The sequence below is a fragment of the Eucyclogobius newberryi genome, unplaced genomic scaffold (assembly GCF_026437365.1).
Source record: "Eucyclogobius newberryi isolate DKJ021-1_F unplaced genomic scaffold, fEucNew1.0.hap1 SCAF_20, whole genome shotgun sequence".
In the NCBI taxonomy this organism is placed as follows: domain Eukaryota; kingdom Metazoa; phylum Chordata; class Actinopteri; order Gobiiformes; family Gobiidae; genus Eucyclogobius; species Eucyclogobius newberryi.
Window position 1 is genome coordinate 28511202 of NW_027315835.1, and position 19862 is coordinate 28531063.

A 19862-nucleotide genomic window follows, 5' to 3' on the forward strand; every position below is an offset into this window, starting at 1 on the left:
CAGATGTTCATCCTCTAAAGGCAGATGTTCATCCTCTAAAGGCAGATGTTCATCCTCTGAAGGCAGATGTTCATCCTCTAAAGGCAGATGTTCATCCTCTAAAGGCAGATGTTCATCCTCTGAAGGCCGATGTTCATCCTCTAAAGGCCGATGTTCATCCTCTGAAGGCCGATGTTCATCCTCTAAAGGCAGATGTTCATCCTCTAAAGGCAGATGTTCATCGGCAGATGTTCATCCTCTAAAGGGCGATGTTCATCCTCTAAAGGGCGATGTTCATCCTCTAAAGGCAGATGTTCATCCTCTAAAGGCAGATGTTCATCCTCTAAAGGCAGATGTTCATCCTCTAAAGGGCGATGTTCATCCTCTAAAGGCAGATGTTCATCCTCTAAAGGCAGATGTTCATCCTCTAAAGGCAGATGTTCATCCTCTGAAGGCAGATGTTCATCCTCTAAAGGCAGATGTTCATCCTCTAAAGGCAGATGTTCATCCTCTAAAGGCAGATGTTCATCCTCTGAAGGCAGATGTTCATCCTCTAAAGGCCGATGTTCATCCTCTAAAGGCAGATGTTCATCCTCTAAAGGCAGATGTTCATCCTCTGAAGGCAGATGTTCATCCTCTAAAGGCAGATGTTCATCCTCTAAAGGCAGATGTTCATCGGCAGATGTTCATCCTCTAAAGGCCGATGTTCATCCTCTAAAGGCAGATGTTCATCCTCTAAAGGGCGATGTTCATCCTCTAAAGGGCGATGTTCATCCTCTAAAGGCAGATGTTCATCCTCTAAAGGGCGATGTTCATCCTCTAAAGGGCGATGTTCATCCTCTAAAGGCAGATGTTCATCCTCTAAAGGCAGATGTTCATCGGCAGATGTTCATCCTCTAAAGGGCGATGTTCATCCTCTAAAGGGCGATGTTCATCCTCTAAAGGCAGATGTTCATCCTCTAAAGGCAGATGTTCATCCTCTGAAGGCAGATGTTCATCCTCTAAAGGCAGATGTTCATCCTCTAAAGGCAGATGTTCATCCTCTAAAGGCAGATGTTCATCCTCTGAAGGCCGATGTTCATCCTCTAAAGGCAGATGTTCATCCTCTAAAGGGCGATGTTCATCCTCTAAAGGCAGATGTTCATCCTCTAAAGGCAGATGTTCATCCTCTAAAGGCAGATGTTCATCCTCTGAAGGCAGATGTTCATCCTCTAAAGGCAGATGTTCATCCTCTAAAGGCAGATGTTCATCCTCTGAAGGCCGATGTTCATCCTCTAAAGGCCGATGTTCATCCTCTGAAGGCCGATGTTCATCCTCTAAAGGCCGATGTTCATCCTCTAAAGGCAGATGTTCATCCTCTAAAGGCAGATGTTCATCCTCTAAAGGCAGATGTTCATCCTCTAAAGGGCGATGTTCATCCTCTAAAGGGCAATGTTCATCCTCTAAAGGCAGATGTTCATCCTCTAAAGGCAGATGTTCATCCTCTAAAGGCAGATGTTCATCGGCAGATGTTCATCCTCTAAAGGGCGATGTTCATCCTCTAAAGGGCGATGTTCATCCTCTGAAGGCAGATGTTCATCCTCTAAAGGCAGATGTTCATCCTCTGAAGGCAGATGTTCATCCTCTAAAGGCAGATGTTCATCCTCTAAAGGCAGATGTTCATCCTCTAAAGGCAGATGTTCATCCTCTGAAGGCAGATGTTCATCCTCTAAAGGCAGATGTTCATCCTCTAAAGGCAGATGTTCATCCTCTAAAGGCAGATGTTCATCCTCTGAAGGCCGATGTTCATCCTCTAAAGGCAGATGTTCATCCTCTAAAGGGCGATGTTCATCCTCTAAAGGCAGATGTTCATCCTCTAAAGGCAGATGTTCATCCTCTAAAGGCAGATGTTCATCCTCTGAAGGCAGATGTTCATCCTCTAAAGGCAGATGTTCATCCTCTAAAGGCAGATGTTCATCCTCTGAAGGCCGATGTTCATCCTCTAAAGGCCGATGTTCATCCTCTGAAGGCCGATGTTCATCCTCTAAAGGCCGATGTTCATCCTCTAAAGGCAGATGTTCATCCTCTAAAGGCAGATGTTCATCCTCTAAAGGCAGATGTTCATCCTCTAAAGGCAGATGTTCATCCTCTAAAGGGCGATGTTCATCCTCTAAAGGGCAATGTTCATCCTCTAAAGGCAGATGTTCATCCTCTAAAGGCAGATGTTCATCCTCTAAAGGCAGATGTTCATCGGCAGATGTTCATCCTCTAAAGGGCGATGTTCATCCTCTAAAGGGCGATGTTCATCCTCTAAAGGCAGATGTTCATCCTCTAAAGGCAGATGTTCATCCTCTAAAGGCAGATGTTCATCCTCTAAAGGGCGATGTTCATCCTCTAAAGGCAGATGTTCATCCTCTAAAGGCAGATGTTCATCCTCTAAAGGCAGATGTTCATCCTCTGAAGGCAGATGTTCATCCTCTAAAGGCAGATGTTCATCCTCTAAAGGCAGATGTTCATCCTCTAAAGGCAGATGTTCATCCTCTGAAGGCAGATGTTCATCCTCTAAAGGCCGATGTTCATCCTCTAAAGGCAGATGTTCATCCTCTAAAGGCAGATGTTCATCCTCTGAAGGCAGATGTTCATCCTCTAAAGGCAGATGTTCATCCTCTAAAGGCAGATGTTCATCGGCAGATGTTCATCCTCTAAAGGCCGATGTTCATCCTCTAAAGGCAGATGTTCATCCTCTAAAGGGCGATGTTCATCCTCTAAAGGGCGATGTTCATCCTCTAAAGGCAGATGTTCATCCTCTAAAGGGCGATGTTCATCCTCTAAAGGGCGATGTTCATCCTCTAAAGGGCGATGTTCATCCTCTAAAGGGCGATGTTCATCCTCTAAAGGCAGATGTTCATCCTCTAAAGGCCGATGTTCATTCTCTAAAGGCAGATGTTCATCCTCTGAAGGCCGATGTTCATCCTCTGAAGGCCGATGTTCATCCTCTAAAGGCAGATGTTCATCCTCTGAAGGCCGATGTTCATCCTCTAAAGGCAGATGTTCATCGGCAAATGTTCATCCTCTAAAGGGCGATGTTCATCCTCTCAAGGCAGATGTTCATCCTCTAAAGGCAGATGTTCATCCTCTAAAGGCAGATGTTCATCCTCTAAAGGCAGATGTTCATCCTCTAAAGGCCGATGTTCATCCTCTAAAGGCAGATGTTCATCCTCTGAAGGCCGATGTTCATCCTCTAAAGGCAGATGTTCATCCTCTAAAGGCAGATGTTCATCCTCTAAAGGCAGATGTTCATCCTCTGAAGGCCGATGTTCATCCTCTGAAGGCCGATGTTCATCCTCTAAAGGCAGATGTTCATCCTCTAAAGGCAGATGTTCATCCTCTGAAGGCAGATGTTCATCCTCTAAAGGCAGATGTTCATCCTCTGAAGGCCGATGTTCATCCTCTGAAGGCCGATGTTCATCCTCTAAAGGCAGATGTTCATCCTCTAAAGGCAGATGTTCATCCTCTGAAGGCAGATGTTCATCCTCTGAAGGCAGATGTTCATCCTCTGAAGGCAGATGTTCATCCTCTAAAGGCAGATGTTCATCCTCTAAAGGGCGATGTTCATCCTCTAAAGGGCGATGTTCATCCTCTAAAGGCAGATGTTCATCCTCTAAAGGGCGATGTTCATCCTCTAAAGGGCGATGTTCATCCTCTAAAGGGCGATGTTCATCCTCTAAAGGCAGATGTTCATCCTCTAAAGGCCGATGTTCATCCTCTAAAGGCAGATGTTCATCCTCTGAAGGCCGATGTTCATCCTCTGAAGGCCGATGTTCATCCTCTAAAGGCAGATGTTCATCCTCTGAAGGCCGATGTTCATCCTCTAAAGGCAGATGTTCATCGGCAAATGTTCATCCTCTAAAGGGCGATGTTCATCCTCTCAAGGCAGATGTTCATCCTCTAAAGGCAGATGTTCATCCTCTAAAGGCAGATGTTCATCCTCTAAAGGCAGATGTTCATCCTCTAAAGGCCGATGTTCATCCTCTAAAGGCAGATGTTCATCCTCTGAAGGCCGATGTTCATCCTCTAAAGGCAGATGTTCATCCTCTAAAGGCAGATGTTCATCCTCTAAAGGCAGATGTTCATCCTCTGAAGGCCGATGTTCATCCTCTGAAGGCCGATGTTCATCCTCTAAAGGCAGATGTTCATCCTCTAAAGGCAGATGTTCATCCTCTGAAGGCAGATGTTCATCCTCTAAAGGCAGATGTTCATCCTCTGAAGGCCGATGTTCATCCTCTGAAGGCCGATGTTCATCCTCTAAAGGCAGATGTTCATCCTCTAAAGGCAGATGTTCATCCTCTGAAGGCCGATGTTCATCCTCTGAAGGCCGATGTTCATCCTCTAAAGGCAGATGTTCATCCTCTAAAGGCAGATGTTCATCCTCTAAAGGCCGATGTTCATCCTCTAAAGGCAGATGTTCATCCTCTGAAGGCCGATGTTCATCCTCTAAAGGCAGATGTTCATCCTCTAAAGGCAGATGTTCATCCTCTGAAGGCCGATGTTCATCCTCTGAAGGCCGATGTTCATCCTCTAAAGGCAGATGTTCATCCTCTAAAGGCAGATGTTCATCCTCTGAAGGCAGATGTTCATCCTCTAAAGGCAGATGTTCATCCTCTGAAGGCCGATGTTCATCCTCTGAAGGCCGATGTTCATCCTCTAAAGGCAGATGTTCATCCTCTAAAGGCAGATGTTCATCCTCTGAAGGCCGATGTTCATCCTCTGAAGGCCGATGTTCATCCTCTAAAGGCAGATGTTCATCCTCTAAAGGCAGATGTTCATCCTCTAAAGGCAGATGTTCATCCTCTAAAGGCAGATGTTCATCCTCTAAAGGCAGATGTTCATCCTCTAAAGGCAGATGTTCATCCTCTGAAGGCCGCTCCTTGTGCTTTGTAGAACACGTATGTGGAGATGCTCCTGTTGTGTGTGAGTGGCTTTAAAGTCACTTTGGAGAGAGAGCAGAGACACGTGTCTCCAGTTCTACTGTTAGTTTTGAAATGATAAAGACAGACGAAGTAGGCCTACTGTAGGCTCCTGTTTAAATGCAGATTCCCTCTGCTGGCCACATCAGGCACATGTCCTCATGTCTTAGACGATTGGAGCTTTACAGTGGCAGACTTCCTGCTGCTTGTTTAAGCACCTGAGCACCTCCAAGTGGTTGTGGCCCTAAAGATCTGCTTAGTTGTTTTTTACAAGTCAACTCAGTGTTGACCTGTTGGTCACATGAACATTGGACATTTAACACAAATCAATCGACTTTAGAGCATGTTTTAGTGGCCAGACTTTCCCCTCGTTCTCCATTTAAACCAACAGAGTCACAACAGCAGTGACAATGTGTGGCATCTGTCGGCCCTCCAGACAACGAAGTGAGCGGGACGAAGTGAGCGGTACGAAGTGAGCGGGACGAAGTGAGCGGTACGAAGTGAGCGGGACGAAGTGAGCGGGACAGGGCGTGTGAGGCCTGATGCACATTCAGGACGCTACTGGGGCCAGAGGACACAGCGCTCTCATTGTGGCATCACTCTGGGACAGATGAGATCACTGGACGCTGGACGCCTCCAGCCTCCAGCGTCCAGCAAACCAAGAGACGCTCCATGAGACGCTCCATGAGAGACGCTCCATAAGACGCTCCATGAGAGACGCTCCATGAGACGCTCCATGAGACGCTCCATGAGACGCTCCATGAGACGCTCCATGAGAGACGCTCCATGAGACGCTCCATGAGACGCTCCATGAGACGCTCCATGAGACGCTCCATGAGAGACGCTCCATGAGACGCTCCATGAGAGACGCTCCATGAGACGCTCCATGGGACGCTCCATGAGAGACGCTCCATAAGACGCTCCATGAGAGACGCTCCATGAGACGCTCCATGAGACGCTCCATGAGACGCTCCATGAGACGCTCCATGAGAGACGCTCCATGAGACGCTCCATGAGACGCTCCATGAGACGCTCCATGAGACGCTCCATGAGACGCTCCATGAGAGACGCTCCATGAGACGCTCCATGAGAGACGCTCCATGAGACGCTCCATGGGACGCTCCATGAGACGCTCCATGAGACGCTCCATGAGACGCTCCATGAGACGCTCCATGAGAGACGCTCCATGAGACGCTCCATGAGAGACGCTCCATGAGACGCTCCATGAGCCGCTCCATGGGACGCTCCATGAGACGCTCCATGAGACGCTCCATGAGACGCTCCATGAGACGATCCAAGAGACGATCCAAGAGACGCTCCATGAGACGCTCCATGAGACGCTCCATGAGACGCTCCATGAGACGCTCCATGAGACGCTCCATAAGATGCTCCATGAGACGATCCAAGAGACGCTCCATGAGATGCTCCATGAGACGATCCAAGAGACGCTCCATGAGACGCTCCATGAGACGCTCCATGAGACGATCCAAGAGACGCTCCATGAGACGATCCATGAGACGCTCCATGAGACGCTCCATGAGACGCTCCATGAGACGCTCCATGAGACGATCCAAGAGACGCTCCATGAGACGCTCCATGAGACGCTCCATGAGACGCTCCATGAGACGCTCCATGAGCCGCTCCATGGGACGCTCCATGAGACGCTCCATGAGACGCTCCATGAGACGCTCCATGAGACGCTCCATGAGACGATCTAAGAGACGATCCAAGAGACGCTCCATGAGACGCTCCATGAGAGACGCTCCATGAGACGCTCCATGGGACGCTCCATGAGACGCTCCATGAGACGCTCCATGAGACGCTCCATGGGACGCTCCATGAGACGCTCCATGAGACGCTCCATGAGACGCTCCATGAGACGATCCAAGAGACGATCCAAGAGACGCTCCATGAGACGCTCCATGAGAGACGCTCCATGAGACGCTCCATGGGACGCTCTATGAGACGCTCCATGAGACGCTCCATGAGACGCTCCATGAGACGCTCCATGAGAGACGCTCCATGAGACGCTCCATGAGCCGCTCCATGGGACGCTCCATGAGACGCTCCATGAGACGCTCCATGAGAGACGCTCCATGAGACGCTCCATGAGAGACGCTCCATGAGACGCTCCATGAGAGACGCTCCATGAGACGCTCCATGAGCCGCTCCATGGGACGCTCCATGAGACGCTCCATGAGACGCTCCATGAGACGCTCCATGAGACGATCCAAGAGACGATCCAAGAGACGCTCCATGAGACGCTCCATGAGACGCTCCATGAGACGCTCCATGAGACGCTCCATGAGACGCTCCATAAGATGCTCCATGAGACGATCCAAGAGACGCTCCATGAGATGCTCCATGAGACGATCCAAGAGACGCTCCATGAGACGCTCCATGAGACGCTCCATGAGACGATCCAAGAGACGCTCCATGAGACGATCCATGAGACGCTCTATGAGACGCTCCATGAGACGCTCCATGAGACGCTCCATGAGACGCTCCATGAGACGCTCCATGAGACGCTCCATGAGACACTCCATGAGACGATCCAAGAGACGATCCAAGAGACGCTCCATGAGACGCTCCATGAGAGACGCTCCATGAGACGCTCCATGGGACGCTCCATGAGACGCTCCATGAGACGCTCCATGAGACGCTCCATGAGAGACGCTCCATGAGACGCTCCATGAGAGACGCTCCATGAGACGCTCCATGAGCCGCTCCATGGGACGCTCCATGAGACGCTCCATGAGACGCTCCATGAGACGCTCCATGAGACGATCCAAGAGACGATCCAAGAGACGCTCCATGAGACGCTCCATGAGACGCTCCATGAGACGCTCCATGAGACGCTCCATGAGACGCTCCATGAGACGCTCCATGAGACGCTCCATGGATCTGCACAAGCAAGAGCAGAACAAGTGTCAAAGGCATCGACAACCTGCATTTCTTTTCCTCTCTTCCTCTTTTTCCTGCTGCCACACAGCATCACATAGCATTAGCTCGTAGCATTAGCTCGTAGCATTAGCTCGTAGCATTAGCTCATAGCATTAGCTCATAGCATTACTATTCCAGATATCACAGTGTTGTAACAGAAGCAGAGACGGGGGCGAAACACTGTTCAAACATTTGCTTTGCTTTGAATGTTTGTCAGTTTTACACAGATTTCTCTCATCTTTAGAGACATAAGGCGTGTCCTCTTTGTCTGGTGGTGTTGTGTCTCCTCTGGCTTTGGTCCAGCAGCAGTACGTGGTCCGTCTGCTGCTGACCCCATCATCACCCACTGTCAGAGGCTTAATAACACCTCTTTGTTGCTTTGTTTACTCCGAAAGCCGCTCACTTTGCAGACGTGTCACTGCACAGGAGACAGCAGCGCCCTGTTCTGCACATTCCAGTCATTCTCACGGGCGATACGGCCCCAAACATCTGTGGAAGAGCTCACTGCTGCTGTAGAAGCGTTCAAGTGGAATTCAGTCCCTAATGATTACAACGAGCGTATGAATTCTGAACTACAAACCAGAATAATACATCTACTACGAGCTCCGCCACGTCTGTGTCACGAGGATGTTCCACACTGTTCAATTAAACACGTAGATCTCACATTGATTCATGTATTCTTACTCTGAGCGGGCTCGCCTCTCCCCAGATCTGACCTGTAACTTGGCCTGGTGGCTGTATTCATCTCTATGGAAACAAGCAGGAAACACACGCTCCACCATCTCATAAGACGTCAGTTGTATTTCTTGTCTTCGCAGCTTCACGTGTGTCGCTCACGCACCTGATGCATCGTGAGCGTCTGTCACGACTTTATTCGAGCGTTTCACAGAGCGGTCAGCAGCTAGCATGCTAACAGCACGTCCTGCTTCACGGAGAATAAAACACTCTTTTATTAGATGCAGAGAGGACTTATTTTGACCCTGGAAAAGCAGTTTATCTGCACTGCAGGACCAGAGGGAAACAAAGAAATGAAGGTTAAAACATATGAAGTCCAAAATAAGAGTCCCATTTAGTCCACTTTGTGTCAAATTTGTCCAAAAGTGAGTTCTCCCTCATTTTGCAGCTGCTGCTTGTTAGTGTCCTTCTGCACCGCTGCAGGTGTTTGTTCCACAGGGATTCATCCATCATGTCCATGGCAGGAGTCTGTGAGTGTGATGCTAGTGTCTGCAGTGCATTGCTCATTTCAGCACAATTTTTTTCATTTTCCCATTTGTCGTCCGTCAATATGAAATTGCCTTTTCTTTCCCATTTAATTTGAATATATTTAGTAGCGACTTATTCTGATTTACATGTCTTTATAGATCTCTCAGTCAGAGTTAGAATAGGTGTTCCTTTCATTAATATATTAGTTATAATAACTCCTTATTTGTAAATACACACACATATATATGAACACATGATTTATTAAGAATGATTCATGCTTATAAGTAGTTAATACTTTCATAACAAAGTAGTTACTAAGGCTGAATCGTTCTAATTCAACTGTATTTTCATTTTGAATGCAGTGTTTCCTCGTGCTGTACGTGATGTACATTATTATCTGAACAGAAACAAACTACTTATTGTGTGTATTTAAACACAGCCATAACTGTTCCATGAGCCGTGGTCACATGACGGGCCGTGGTCACATGACGGGCCGTGGTCACATGATGAGCCGTGGTCACATGATGAGCCGTGGTCACATGACGCGCCGTGGTCACATGACGCGCCGTGGTCACATGACGAGCTGTGGTCACATGACGAGCTGTGGTCACATGATGAGCCGTGGTCACATGATGAGCTGTGGTCACATGACGGGCCGTGGTCACATGACGAGCCGTGGTCACATGACGAGCCGTGGTCACATGACGGGCCGTGGTCACATGACGAGCCGTGGTCACATGATGGGCCGTGGTCACATGACGAGCCGTGGTCACATGACGGGCCGTGGTCACATGACGAGCCGTGGTCACATGATGAGCCGTGGTCACATGACGAGCCGTGGTCACATGACGAGCCGTGGTCACATGACGAGCCGTGGTCACATGACGGGCCGTGGTCACATGACGGGCCGTGGTCACATGACGGGCCGTGGTCACATGACGAGCCGTGGTCACATGACGAGCCGTGGTCACATGATGAGCTGTGGTCACATGATGAGCTGTGGTCACATGACGAGCCGTGGTCACATGACGAGCCGTGGTCACATGACGAGCCGTGGTCACATGACGAGCCGTGGTCACATGATGAGCCGTGGTCACATGACGAGCCGTGGTCACATGACGAGCCGTGGTCACATGACGAGCCGTGGTCACATGACGAGCCGTGGTCACATGACGAGCCGTGGTCACATGACGGGCCGTGGTCACATGACGAGCCGTGGTCACATGACGAGCCGTGGTCACATGACGGGCCGTGGTCACATGACGAGCTGTGGTCACATGACGGGCCGTGGTCACATGACGAGCTGTGGTCACATGACGAGCCGTGGTCACATGACGGGCCGTGGTCACATGACGAGCTGTGGTCACATGACGAGCCGTGGTCACATGACGGGCCGTGGTCACATGACGAGCTGTGGTCACATGACGGGCCGTGGTCACATGACGAGCTGTGGTCACATGACGAGCCGTGGTCACATGACGGGCCGTGGTCACATGACGAGCCGTGGTCACATGACGAGCCATTTTGTGTCATTTGTGAAAGTCTTGCAGTTGGAGTCAGACGTTTGTTTGTTTCTACCTCTGGATCTACCTGCGTTGCACCAATGAAATTTCCCCATGTGGGACAATAAAGGAATATCTTATCTTATCTTATCTTGTTCTGAAGTGTGTAAATGATGTGTGATGTTCAGTGAATTATCTGCAGCTCGAGGCAGAATCCACGACTAATGTCATTTCACTTCATCTTTACCAATGTAAGAGTCAGAAACATCACATAAGTGTCGAGCACGTGTTAACTAGCACTAATGCTAGCTTTGTGCTAGCATTAGTGCTAGCATTAGTGCTAGCTCTGTGCTAGCTCACGTAGCGTGCTATGCTAGATCTTTTAACAGAAACCATCTGTTCAGCTGTTTTGATGAATATAAAGAGTGATACATTGAAAAGATTGAAATGGGAAAATAAGAACATTCCAGAAGGATTCTGTTTATATGGTTTTGGTTTATGTTTTTTATTCAATGAGTTATTGAGAAGAGAATATACACATGTTTATCCTTTATCTTGTATTGTTTGTGATTAAATTATTGTAATATAATAACTGATCATATTTGCAAACACTTTTACCCAGGCTTGGGAACGGCACCAAAAGGAGCTTCAGCATCTTCAACACCACATCGTGTCTTCATGTCCATGTCCTTCATGTCCAAGCTCCAGATTGTTCTAAAATGGTTCTGGAAAAGTCCAATGTTGTCTTGCTTATGTCATTCTTGTGTCCATTCTTTTTCAAATAAGTTTAGTTTTAATACTAGTTTAAGTATGGATCAGTACGTTTGCCTCCCGACTAAAGCCTGTGTGGATTATTCTCACTTTTACACTTCTACTGGTCGTTGCACGTCTGTAAAGCCCGTTTACTGGACAGTGAAGGCCGAGGACGGAACGTTCTAGGCCTCGGTCAGAGCTGGGCGTGTCCTTCTTGTATGTGTGTGAGCTGCATTCTGGGAGTCAGAGGTGCATTCTGGGAGTCAGAGGTGGCACTGCTCCAGAAAAGTCTCTGCTGATTTAAAAGGACCCAGAATGCTTTGTGTCCAGTCAGGCTTGTGTTCTGCTGACTCAGCGGCACAACACGGGGACTCTGACGTTGTAGTTTGGAGGATGAGCCAAGGACACATAAATCCTCCGCTCGTGTGAACTCACAATGTGAAATGATGTTTGCTCTTCGCGTTTACACAGACTTATGTTTAATTAACTTTAAAGCAGCCGAAAGAGAGAGAGAACACGTCCAAAGAAATAGATTGTTTTAAGTTATACACATTTTATAATTCAAACAAGTCACATTAAAGAGTAATATTCAACATTCCTCCATAAAGTCTGATGTCACCTGACTCTATGACCTCTTTTATCACCGTCGTCATCTTCAGATCCACTTTTAACACGCACAGAATAGAATATTAGACATTTATTCATGGCGGTTGCTATTCTTGCCTTCATTAGAATAAAACAGCTGCTGCATGAAAAATAGATTCTAACATTTGCCACTTTTCTCTCTCCAGACCTGCATTTGGCGGCCGAGCTGGGCAAGACGCTTCTGGAGCGGAACAAGGAGCTGGAGGACTCTCTACAGCAGATGTACGTCACCAACGAGGAGCAGGTGCAGGAGATCGAGGTGAGACCATAATATATATATATATATATATATATATATATATATATATATATATATATATATTCAAATCAGAACTTTATACATTTGAACGGTCCTGGCTCACACATGTGACATCTCGTCCCTGCAGTATCTGTCCAAGCAGCTGGACGTCCTGCGGGAGATGAACGAACAACACGCCAAAGTGTACGAGCAGCTGGACGGGACGGCCCGCGAGCTGGAGCGCACCAACCACGCCCTGGTGCAGGACAGCAAGAGCTCGCAGCACCAGATCGAGAGGTAACCACGGACACGCCCTCACAGACACATCCTCACAACCACGGACACGCCCTTACAACCACAGACACGCCCTCACAACCACGGACACGCCCTCACAACCACGGACACGCCCTCACAACCACGGACACGCCCTCACAACCACAGACACGCCCTCACAACCACGGACACGCCCTCACAACCACGGACACGCCCTCACAACCACGGACACGCCCTCACAACCACGGACACGCCCTCACAACCACGGACACGCCCTCACAACCACGGACACGCCCTCACAACCACAGACACGCCCTCACAACCACGGACACGCCCTCACAACCACGGACACGCCCTTACAACCACGGACACGCCCTCACAACCACGGACACGCCCTCACAACCACGGACACGCCCTCACAACCACGGACACGCCCTCACAACCACGGACACGCCCTCACAACCACGGACACGCCCTCACAACCACGGACACGCCCTCACAACCACGGACACGCCCTTACAATCACGGACACGCCCTCACAACCACGGACACGCCCTCACAACCACGGACACGCCCTCACAACCACGGACACGCCCTCACAACCACGGACACGCCCTCACAACCACGGACACGCCCTCACAACCACGGACACGCCCTCACAACCACGGACACGCCCTCACAACCACGGACACGCCCTCACAACCACGGACACGCCCTCACAACCACGGACACGCCCTCACAACCACGGACACGCCCTAACAACCACGGACACGCCCTCACAACCACGGACACGCCCTCACAACCACGGACACGCCCTCACAACCACGGACACGCCCTCACAATCACGGACACGCCCTCACAACCACGGACACGCCCTCACAACCACGGACACGCCCTCACAACCACGGACACGCCCTCACAACCACGGACACGCCCTCACAACCACGGACACGCCCTCACAACCACGGACACGCCCTCACAACCACGGACACGCCCTCACAACCACGGACACGCCCTCACAACCACGGACACGCCCTCACAACCACGGACACGCCCTCACAACCACGGACACGCCCTCACAACCACGGACACGCCCTCACAATCACGGACACGCCCTCACAATCACGGACACGCCCTCACAACCACGGACACGCCCTCACAACCACGGACACGCCCTCACAACTACAGACACGCCCTCACAACCACGGACACGCCCTCACAACCACAGACACGCCCTCACAACCACGGACACGCCCTCACAACCACGGACACGCCCTCACAACCACGGACACGCCCTCACAACCACGGACACGCCCTCACAACCACGGACACGCCCTCACAACCACGGACACGCCCTCACAACCACGGACACGCCCTCACAACCACGGACACGCCCTCACAACCACGGACACGCCCTCACAATCACGGACACGCCCTTACAACCACGGACACGCCCTCACAACCACGGACACGCCCTCACAACCACGGACACGCCCTCACAACTACAGACACGCCCTCACAACCACGGACACGCCCTCACAACCACAGACACGCCCTCACAACCACGGACACGCCCTTACAACCACGGACACGCCCTTACAATCACGGACACGCCCTCACAACCACGGACACGCCCTCACAACCACGGACACGCCCTCACAACCACGGACACGCCCTCACAACCACGGACACGCCCTCACAACCACGGACACGCCCTCACAACCACGGACACGCCCTCACAACCACGGACACGCCCTCACAACCACGGACACGCCCTCACAACCACGGACACGCCCTCACAACCACGGACACGCCCTCACAACCACGGACACGCCCTCACAACCACGGACACGCCCTCACAACCACGGACACGCCCTCACAACCACGGACACGCCCTCACAATCACGGACACGCCCTTACAACCACAGACACGCCCTCACAACCACGGACACGCCCTCACAACCACGGACACGCCCTCACAACCACAGACACGCCCTCACAACCACGGACACGCCCTCACAACCACGGACACGCCCTCACAATCACGGACACGCCCTTACAACCACAGACACGCCCTCACAACTACAGACACGCCCTCACAACCACGGACACGCCCTCACAACCACAGACACGCCCTCACAACCACGGACACGCCCTTACAATCACGGACACGCCCTCACAACTACAGACACGCCCTCACAACCCCAGGGTCAAATGTTGAAGTCAAACATGGGTCACTCAAGTGAAAGGAAAAGGAAACTTAAGGTCATTTTTCATTTGTCCAGGAGCAGCCCGTGGTCATTGTGCCTCTAACTATTTCCAACAGATTAAAGATGATTCAGATTCTAAAACTGTCCAGCACAAGAGGTTGAACTAAACAATGTGGTGGAGGAAAGCTTTGGGCAAATGGAGGATCGACTTGAGTTTGCTGAAATACAGAAGGTAAAAGGGGAATCTTTTGCTGACATTTTCACTCATGATGATTGCAATTTACCCGAGGTAAAAGTAATCTCATCTAAAAAGGGCTAAAGAAATAAATAAAAGCATCCAAAGCACAAAACACTCTTGTGTGTCAGAGTCAGGGCTGAGCGGGTCTGTCCAATCGTATCCTCCACTTACTCAAGAACACTTGTGCTTCTTCCTTTCTGCTCCTCAGCCTGTCCGGGTCCACGGAGGTGCTGCAGAGGCAGGTGGAGGCGCTGACGGGGCATCTGGAGCAGCTCAGGTCCATGGAGCAGCTGCGAGTGCGAAGAGAGAAGAGAGAGAGGAGGAAGACCATCCACTCCTTCCCCTGTCTGAGAGAGCTCTGCACTGCCCCCAAGTATGTCCAGAGGGGGCGCATTATGACCCGCCTCAGGCCCAGGGCGGCGTGCGGGTCCAGAGGGGGGCCTCATCATGACCCGCCTCAGGCCCAGGGCGGCGTGCGGGTCCAGAGGGGGGCTAAGCGTAATGATCCGTAAAGTGACACAAACATCTCCTCTCCAGGTACGAGGATGAGTTCGTGGTGGGCCGGGCGGAGAGCTTCTCTGTGGAGGCCGAGCAGCCGGCGCAGGAGGAGGAGGAGAACCAGCAGCTCCGGGAGGCCGTGTCGTCCCTGAGAGCCGCCATCAGGACGGAGAGAGGACGCAGGGACACGGTGGAGCGGGAGTGCCACCTGCTGCTGGCCGAGTTCTCCCGACTGCAGACGCGAGTGCAGGTTTGTCCAGTGTCGAGCCTCAAAGTAAAGAACTCTATATCTACATTTAGTCCATGTTTATTCTATTCATGCCTTTTATTTGACTTTTCCCCTTCTTTCTTTCTTTTTTACGATTTATTCAATACATCAGAGGCTTAAATAGTGTTGTAGTTTAGTGGTCCGTGTGATGAAGACTTGACCTGTGCGACCTCTCTCCTTGACCTGTGCGACCTCTCCTTGACCTGTGCGACCTCTCCTTGACCTGTGCGACCTTTCTCCTTGACCTGTGCGACCTCTCCTTGACCTGTGCGACCTCTCCTTGACCTGTGCAACCTCTCCTTGACCTCTGCGACCTCTCCTCTCCTTGACCTCTGCGACCTCTCCTTGACCTCTGCGACCTCTCCTCTCCTTGACCTGTGCAACCTCTCCTTGACCTGTGCGACCTCTCCTTGACCTGTGCAACCTCTCCTTGACCTCTGCGACCTCTCCCCTCCTTGACCTCTGCGACCTCTCCTTGACCTCTGCGACCTCTCCTCTCCTTGACCTCTGCGACCTCTCCTTGACCTGTGCGACCTCTCCTCTCCTTGACCTGTGCGACCTCTCCTTGACCTGTGCAACCTCTCCTTGACCTCTGCGACCTCTCCTTGACCTGTGCGACCTCTCCTCTCCTTGACCTGTGCGACCTCTCCTTGACCTGTGCGACCTCTCCTCTCCTTGACCTGTGCAACCTCTCCTCTCCTTGACCTGTGCGACCTCTCCTTGACCTGTGCGACCCCTCCTTGACCTGTGCGACCTCTCTCCTTGACCTGTGCGACCTCTCCTCTCCTTGACCTGTGCGACCTCTCCTTGACCTGTGCGACCTCTCCTTGACCTGTGCAACCTCTCCTCTCCTTGACCTGTGCGACCTCTCCTTGACCTGTGCGACCTCTCCTTGACCTGTGCAACCTCTCCTCTCCTTGACATGTGCGACCTCTCCTTGACCTGTGCGACCTCTCCTCTCCTTGACCTGTGCGACCTCTCCTCTCCTTGACCTGTGCGACCTCTCCTTAACCTGTGCGACCTCTCCTTGACCTGTGCGACCTCTCCTCTCCTTGACCTGTGCGACCTCTCCTTAACCTGTGCGACCTCTCCTTGACCTGTGCGACCTCTCTCCTTGACCTGTGCGACCTCTCCTTGACATGTGCGACCTCTCCTTGACCTGTGCGACCTCTCTCCTTGACCTGTGCGACCTCTCCTTGACCTGTGCGACCTCTCCTCTCCTTGACCTGTGCAACCTCTCCTCTCCTTGACCTGTGCGACCTCTCCTTGACCTGTGCGACCTCTCTCCTTGACCTGTGCGACCTCTCCTCTCCTTGACCTGTGCGACCTCTCCTTGACCTGTGCGACCTCTCCTTGACCTGTGCAACCTCTCCTCTCCTTGACCTGTGCGACCTCTCCTTGACCTGTGCGACCTCTCCTTGACCTGTGCGACCTCTCCTCTCCTTGACCTGTGCGACCTCTCCTCTCCTTGACCTGTGCGACCTCTCCTCTCCTTGACCTGTGCGACCTCTCCTCTCCTTGACCTGTGCGACCTCTCCTTAACCTGTGCGACCTCTCCTTGACCTGTGCGACCTCTCCTCTCCTTGACCTGTGCGACCTCTCCTTAACCTGTGCGACCTCTCCTTGACCTGTGCAACCTCTCCTCTCCTTGACCTGTGCGACCTCTCCTTGACCTGTGCGACCTCTCCTTGACCTGTGCAACCTCTCCTCTCCTTGACATGTGCGACCTCTCCTTGACCTGTGCGACCTCTCCTCTCCTTGACCTGTGCGACCTCTCCTCTCCTTGACCTGTGCGACCTCTCCTTAACCTGTGCGACCTCTCCTTGACCTGTGCGACCTCTCCTCTCCTTGACCTGTGCGACCTCTCCTTAACCTGTGCGACCTCTCCTTGACCTGTGCGACCTCTCTCCTTGACCTGTGCGACCTCTCCTTGACCTGTGCGACCTCTCCTCTCCTTGACCTGTGCAACCTCTCCTCTCCTTGACCTGTGCGACCTCTCCTTGACCTGTGCGACCCCTCCTTGACCTGTGCGACCTCTCTCCTTGACCTGTGCGACCTCTCCTCTCCTTGACCTGTGCGACCTCTCCTTGACCTGTGCGACCTCTCCTTGACCTGTGCAACCTCTCCTCTCCTTGACCTGTGCGACCTCTCCTTGACCTGTGCGACCTCTCCTTGACCTGTGCGACCTCTCCTCTCCTTGACCTGTGCGACCTCTCCTCTCCTTGACCTGTGCGACCTCTCCTCTCCTTGACCTGTGCGACCTCTCCTTAACCTGTGCGACCTCTCCTTGACCTGTGCAACCTCTCTCCTTGACCTGTGCGACCTCTCCTTGACCTGTGCGACCTCTCTCCTTGACCTGTGCGACCTCTCCTTGACCTGTGCGACCTCTCCTCAGGACGCCGAGAGTTGCCAGGGGCGCGTGCGGGAGTTGGAGGTGGAGCTTCTGGAGCTGCAGCAGCTGCGTCGCGCTCGCACGTTCCTCCTGAGCAGCGACGAGGACGGGCTGACCCTGACCCAGAGCGTCCTCCACAGCACCCCTGAGACGGACACCTTCATCGAGGGGGACGCGGCGGCGGCGGAGGAGGGCGGCGGCGGCGTGCGCGAGGCCACCCAGGACGGCAAAGGCGTCGGGGGCGAAGCCTTACCCGACTCCAACCCGGTGAGGAAGAGCTGCAGCGACACGGCCCTGAACGCCATCGTGGCCCGCGACCCGTCCGGCCGCAGGCGGGGCAGCTACGCGCTCCACGCCAACAGCGTCCGCAAACGGGGCATGTCCATCCTCCGCGAAGTGGACGAGCAGTACCACGCCCTGCTGGAGAAGTACGAGGAGCTGCTGGGCAAATGCCGACGCCACGAGGAGAGCATGTGCCACGCCGAGGTCCAAACGTCCCGGCCCGTGTCCCGCGACCCGTCCATGAAAGACTGCGCCGCCGTGTCTCCTGTCCCGGCCCCGCCCCCGACCACACCCACCCAGGAATCTCCGTCCACCCCCGAGGCCCTGGAGAGCATCAGCCGGCAGGTGGAGGCGGTGGACAAGCGGCTGGGGCAGAACGCGCCGGAGTACAAGACGCTTTTCAAGGAGATATTCTCACGCATCCAGAAGACCAAGATGGACATCAGAGCGACCAAAGCGGCTAAAGCTAAAGGGAAATCAGGCAAAGCGAGCAAACACTAACGAGGCTGTGAGAGGGAGAGTCTGGTGTTCCAGCTGTGACGTTCCCACAGATGAACCAAGGCTGTAACAGAAGACATTCAGTAAATACTGTGTTAATAGCTTTATGCTAACCGTTTCCACACTGGGGAAACGCTATTGTCACAAATAAAGGATCATATCAATAAGTTTCAGTCTTAAATTGAGTGGAGACGGACAGAAAATGTTGCAATTCATATAATCAACAATTTGCCACATTCTTTTGAAAATCTAAAAGTCTAAAAGCTGTTTTAAAGGGTCACTGAGCGCTCTCGCATTAGTGTCATTATATAAGAAGTAGTTGGACATTTGCCTTGTACTTTCTCAACTTTCCAACAGTTTTTTGCTTTGACAGTGTTTTTTATTGATGCCTTACTCTTCTTACAATAGCTTTGTTATATATTACGATATATGATGATGTGTTTTGCTAATTACTACACCAGACTAATGAACCTTTAACCAGGTTTTGCTCAGTAAGCGGTACAACTTGTAAACATAATGTCTTTTATTTTCATATGAGGATGAAAGTGGAAACATCTGAGGAAAATGACAAGTAAATGTTGGAACTGGTCTAGAAAGTGTCAGAAAGTGTTCAAGAATGTGCCTGACGTTTGTCTCTTTAAAGTGTAAAAGTCTTCAAGTCATTATAGACTCAATATGAACTGTATTTATTTGTGTGTGAATTTGTCTTCATGTTTCTGCAGCTTTACTTTGTGCCACTACAACTACATACATCATGTTTGTATCATTTGCGACTTTTATTAAATATTTGACTGTAGAAGTCTCATCAGTTATTTATCATCGACGCTTCCGCTTCACTCCGCCTCCTGAACCATGACGTATAAACATCCACGCCCATGTCCACGCCCCTCACTCATTTTGATCACGTGTTTCGAGTCCCCGCCCACAGCAGGACGTGGACCTCGTTCGTTGTAAACCTCATTTAAATACAACGTATGCGACATTTTCACTGGAT

General features: G+C 51.6%; 1 protein-coding gene across 1 annotated transcript in view; it reads left to right on the forward strand.

The window, feature by feature from the left end:
- LOC140369108 (cerebellar degeneration-related protein 2-like) overlaps positions 1-18906 on the forward strand; it is a 40446-nt gene extending 21540 nt beyond the window's left edge. The window contains exons 2-6 of the mRNA XM_072456354.1: positions 12118-12230; positions 12358-12506; positions 15139-15303; positions 15468-15678; positions 18092-18906. Of these exons, the coding sequence (XP_072312455.1) occupies positions 12118-12230; positions 12358-12506; positions 15139-15303; positions 15468-15678; positions 18092-18871 (1418 nt within the window). The 3' untranslated portion in view covers positions 18872-18906. The remainder of the gene's footprint in view (positions 1-12117; positions 12231-12357; positions 12507-15138; positions 15304-15467; positions 15679-18091) is intronic.
- The last annotated feature ends 956 nt before the right edge of the window (positions 18907-19862 follow it).